Source organism: Phaethon lepturus, unplaced genomic scaffold, assembly GCF_000687285.1.
Source record: "Phaethon lepturus isolate BGI_N335 unplaced genomic scaffold, ASM68728v1 scaffold21073, whole genome shotgun sequence".
Classification (NCBI taxonomy): Eukaryota; Metazoa; Chordata; class Aves; order Phaethontiformes; family Phaethontidae; genus Phaethon; species Phaethon lepturus.
The window spans coordinates 708-6,199 of NW_010529984.1; the positions used below are offsets into that span (position 1 = coordinate 708).

The following is a 5,492-nucleotide window of genomic DNA, read 5'->3' on the forward strand; positions in this document are numbered from 1 at the left end:
GACTTACATTTCACCTTTCAAGGTATTTTTAATCGTTTGTGTGTCCTCGATGGCAGTAATAAGTCTTCTATTTGCTTCCTTACAAAATTACCTTATAACAGGATGTTGGGTAAGGCATCTCTGTAGAACTCATGTTTACATTTGCCATCAGTGCTGAGTCTAGAAGAGAAAATTTATGAAATAAGTTCACGTAAATGGCTGAAAACAGGTGAGACAAAAATTACAAATAAATATGAATATGTAATTTCTAAAAACATATAATATGATGTCATATGTTAAATGGTGTGTCATTTGATTTTTTAAAATATGCAAATTTACAGCTGTACAATCAACTGTGTAGCATTCACTTTCACTGAGACGATTATAGTCATGTTGATATAATTACACTAAAACAGAGACTAAATTGCTTCCTCTGAATTAGATCCATTCCTCTGACCTACCTTTAGCTGCCTAAAAAAATTACTCTTTAAATCTAAATTATCTAAGAATCAACTGCCCTCATCAACTCAAAGTGAAATGGGATACTCTTCAGAGGAGTGGGATTGCAATTAGCTGATTTGGGGAATCACTAGTTAGACATTGAAACCTGAACTAGTCACCCAGGCAACTGGTACAATTGGTAAAGGGAGATGACCCTTTTCCAGAGAGAAATGTCTCATCCTCACTTGGGTAGTTAAGGTAGGTCAGATTAGTTAATTTAATAGTGAAAAGTCTAGGGTAAGTAGCAGAAGCTCCAAGGGCTAAAAATTACATGAGGGTAATCTTCCCTCAAATACCATAAATTATTTTCTTTCATTGTCTTCTAGGAGAAGAAAATGGTTCAAACTTTCTAACCTTTAAGAAATATTCACATTTCTTGACCACCTTGCTCAGAGCATCCTTCACACCTCTGTTTTTCAGAGTGTAGATGAGGGGGTTGAGTAGTGGAGTCACAATTGTATAGAAAACTGAGACGACTTTATTCAGCACTCTTAGAGTCTGTTTTTAGTAGGTCATAAACAATTATTAAGCTTCCATAAAAAACTGTAATAGCAATGAGGTGGGAAAAGCAGGTAGAAAAAGCCTTTTGCATCCTGGTGGTGGAAGACATTCTCAGGACACTGGTGATGATACACATGTAGGACACCAGGTTTAGTAGGAAAGAGGATAGTGCACATAGTGATAAGACAATAAACACCAACATTTCAATCAGGCTGCTGTCAACAGCAGGAGAGTTTTATCACTGGAGTGAAATCACAAAAGAAAAGATCAATAAAATTGGGACCACAGAAGGAATGTTGTGAAATCAAGAAGCAGCTTATGGCCATAACAAGGAAACCATCCATCCAAGACCAAGCTACAAGCCTCAGACAGTATCTGCTCTTCGTGACAGCTCTGTAGTGAAAGAGTTTGCATACTGCTAAATACAGACCATAGGACATCACCGATAAGAGAAAGCTTTCAGTGACTGCTAGGGAACCAAAGAAATAAAATTGTGTGATGCAGCTGCCAATAGAAATGCTCTTGTCCCCAGTCAGAAAGCTGAACAGGGCAGGATGGTAAACCTGCAGCAGGTTTCCAAGCAGGCCAAGTTGCACAGGAAGAAGTACATGGGTTTGTGGAGGTGCCGATCAGCCGCCACCAAAACAAAAATGAGTATATTGCCAATCACAGTCACAACATAGATCACCGAGAAAATAAGGAAGAGAAAAGATTGCATTTCTGGGATATTCCCAAATTCCAGGAGCAGAAATGTTGTGATAACTGTTTTATTTCTACATTCCCCATTTGCCAAGTGTTACACAGTTTTAAGCAGTTCTCAAACATTCTCCAGATAATAATTTTTGAGAGAAGTTATTGTATATTTTTAATTTTGTCTTATGCAAATCTTTTAACAACATTGTTTTTTGGGTTTGGAAAGCATCACACACAAATGCGGCAGGATGTTTTGATGACCTAGACTATACCAGGCCAATAAAAAGAGTGGAAAACTGTAATATTCGCTTTTTAAGAACTGGACAGATAGATGAGTGTAGATACTGAACTTGACAAAAAACTGAAATATCCAGAAAAGAAGTTGAGGAAAATGTTGAATAGTACGGCTTATCTCATTTGACAATATTTTTTGAAACCTGCAGGGTTAGAAAGTGATCTTCCAGGTAACAGAAACAAGTGATTATTTAGAAAACTTCAGTCAAAAGAAAAAAGGAAAAGAGAGGAATTCTTTGGTCCATGACCATTTCATGACCCAAGATGACAAACACCATACCGAGGAAATATAACAGATACTGAAGGAAATCATGAGAAGAAATCTATTTTTTAGTTTAATGCATTGATAGTTATTAAAACGATCAATTTGTCTTCTTTCTCTCCCTCTCTTATCTTCTCTCTCCTTTTTTTTCCTTTCTTTTTGTTTTTAGGGGTTGGGGGGTTTTTTGCTCTTTTTTTTGTTTATTTAGGTTTTGAGTTTTTTGTGGGTTCTTTCTGTCAAAGAGTTCCTCCAGAAGCTAAAAGAACACAAGTCTGAGTAACAAGAAAGTGATCTGCCAGGGACCTGGTGTTGTTAAATTAAATATTGTTGCACACACAATTAACCTCAATGTACAGACACATATCTGGACATATTAATCCCACAGCCAGTGTTCAAAATAATTGAGATGAACAATACTGCAGGATAATTTTTCTCTCTCTCTCTCTTTCTCTCTCTCTTGACCACAGACTACTCTCTTAGTTCTGGACAATCATATTGAAATATATTTATTTCATTCAGATAGAATAGCCAAAAGAGTAGCACTTCAAAACAGAATAAAAGTTGTTCCTGTTTCACAAACGATATTTCAATAGAAAAGATCAAGGAAAATTTTTCCACCTATGTTGCTGCAAGACCATTTGCATTTATAATTCTTACAGGCAGACGGCTGAGGCTATCAGCAGAATTTCTGCCCTCTTATCCAAAAATATGACCCTGCCCAAAAGCCAGTAGGCTGGGGGTGGGCAAGATCTTGGGAGTGGACATAGCCAGGACAGCTGACCCAATCATACCAAAGAGATATTTTGTGCCATATGATGTTGGTGCTCAGCCATAAAAGCTAAGAAAAAGGAAGAGGAAGGGGGTGCATTTGTTATTAAGATGTTTGTCTTCCAAAGCAACCACTACATGTACTGAGGTCATGCTTCCCAGGAAGGCTGCTGATTGGGAAGTAGAGTGTAAATTTTTTTTTTTCCATTACTTCTGCACACACCCTTTCCTTTTTATTTATTAAATGGCCTTCCTCTCAACCCATGAGTTTTTAATCTCATTTTCTCCCCTTGTTCCACTGAGGAGGGGGAATGAGCAGCTTAGTGGGTACCTGGCGACCAGCCAAGGTTAACCCACCACAGGTATCTATGTTTTGGCTGTATATATACATGTATTTTACATATTGCCAACTGCATTTTACCTCTCAAAACAGACCGGAACAGGCCAGAGCCTTCAAACTCACTTCATTCATGTTTAAATTTTTAATTACTGAAACTCCATGTGTGCCCCTACTTCATGAACATTTTTGTGCATTGTTATTGAAAGCAGAAAAATAAGAATAGTTATGGACAGAATAAAATTGTAACAAGAACCTTTTAGAAAGAACGTATGTGGAAAGTGTGACTTCTTAAAGAAAATGAGCCTGCTCCAGGTCAGCTGGCTAAGTTAAGCAGTTTAGATGGCTGAGTCCAAGGTCAGCTCCTTTGCTGATAAGAGCTGTTGTGAAGAAAGCAAGAAGCAAGGGCCTGTCCCCCCTGTTACCCAACTTGCTGGGTGATCACTGACTGCCTGATCCGACCACTATCTCTGGACCCAGTCCTGACCCTGACTTACCCCTCAGAATCCTGGCTCCTTGTTGGTGAGGTTACTGCTCCCATCCACCTCACTGTTGCATTTGGCTTCCAACTTACCTTCCCTTGTGGAGCAGCTGGTCTTTGCTTCTCTCTGACAGGGCCCCGCAGATTCAAATCTGCTGGACCCATGCAGGTTTAAGAAACCAGTGGAAATGTAGGACCACAAATGCTTCCATGGATTTGTACCCAGGGCCACAATCTCTCCACAGCTCAGTTCCCCTCCTTTCTGAGCAGTGCTATCTACCAGAGGTGAATTCAGAAATGAAAGCATAGGGCGAACGCTGCAGAACTTCAGAGTGTGTTATGTGTGTGAGAGGCAGAGGGGTGGCAACAATAATCCCCTCAGCAGCAGCACACAACTGTCCTCCAGCCCTGTGGCAACTGCTTGTACCACTGTCACCTGGGTTGTCCACCTGGCTGCTTCCTATTCTGGACACAACAGACAGTGCTGTCCTGTCTACACAGAAAACATGTGAGCATCTGAGCAGGCTACCTTTATGCCACACTAAGACCAGGTATTATTTCTTTGCATTTTGAAAAAGGCCCAGACTTGAGGGGGCTGACATCATCCAGAGATGCTCATATGACATGGAGGGATAATCTAATGTCTTGTAAGAGGGTTACGCTGCCATGTCTTGCCCATGGCATGGAAACCAATTTTGCCTTTAACCCTTAGTTACCCTTAAACCTGAAAGTCCTTCAGTGAACATAAGACCAGCTCAGGGACACTCTCCTCAGGGAGAGGACAGGGGCATTTGTATAAGTAATAAATACACATTTGTATAAGATGTCTTGGGGGAGTATCAAGAAAGGTCTTGGGACATGGCTGGACAGGAATGCCAGGAGAAGAGGCAATGGTCAGGGTTGGAGATGAGTTAGGGGTGTCCAGAAAGGGCTGTGGATGGAACTGCTTTGGGGACATGCAGAAAGGGGCTTAGACTGCAGGTAGATGCCCAAAGAAGAGCAGAGATAACATTCTGGGGCATCGCACAGGGGAGTAGAGAGGGGGCAGCTTCCTGTGCTTCTCCCAACCCTCCTGTTCACATCTTCTCCCACAGCATGTAAACCACCATCACCACCATGTATTTCTTCTCTCAAGTATGTGGATACCATGGAATTTGTTTTGTGCTCTCCAAGTTTTGGGCCTTGGCTCACCAAAACCATCATTGAGTGCCAGGAGCTGGTGGCACTGCAGAATGCAGATGGCTCCTGGGCCCTCAGCTCAGAACCGGCCTCTGTGCTGGAACTTGATGAGGCTGAAATCAAGGGAAAGGTGCCTGCGGAGGTAAGGGGAGAACCTCTTATGGTGGTATTTCTTCCTGGGGCAGTGGGAACCCCCTGCCTGGCAGCAATACTAGCATCCCAAGGGCAGCCAGAGAGGAATGAAGGGATCAGAAACCAGAAGCCACAAAGGAAGGAAGGGGTGGGAAGCAGAGGGGGCAAGGAGGATGCTGAGCACCATGTGCTGCTCTGAGTCATTGTTCTCCTACAGATCATGGAGCCAAGCATCTGGGCCATAAGTGCTGGCTGTGACCTGGCTGCACAGACGTGACAAGTGTTATCAAGACCTCTGTGAGTTGCTGGAGGCCAAGGCTGTGACCTGGCTGTGCAGCCGAGCTGCTGAGTTTTGAGGGTCCTTT

General features: G+C 42.0%; 1 protein-coding gene across 1 annotated transcript; it reads right to left on the minus strand.

Moving 5' to 3' along the window:
• Window positions 1–834: 834 nt before the first annotated feature.
• Window positions 835–1,699, minus strand: LOC104618503 (olfactory receptor 6B1-like; the record flags this gene model as incomplete). Its single annotated transcript, XM_010284123.1, is given in 4 exon segments — window positions 835–961; window positions 963–1,204; window positions 1,206–1,374; window positions 1,545–1,699. Coding segments are annotated over 4 exon segments (693 nt in total), but the record flags the coding sequence as incomplete, so codon positions are not given.
• Between the last annotated feature and the right edge of the window lie 3,793 nt (window positions 1,700–5,492).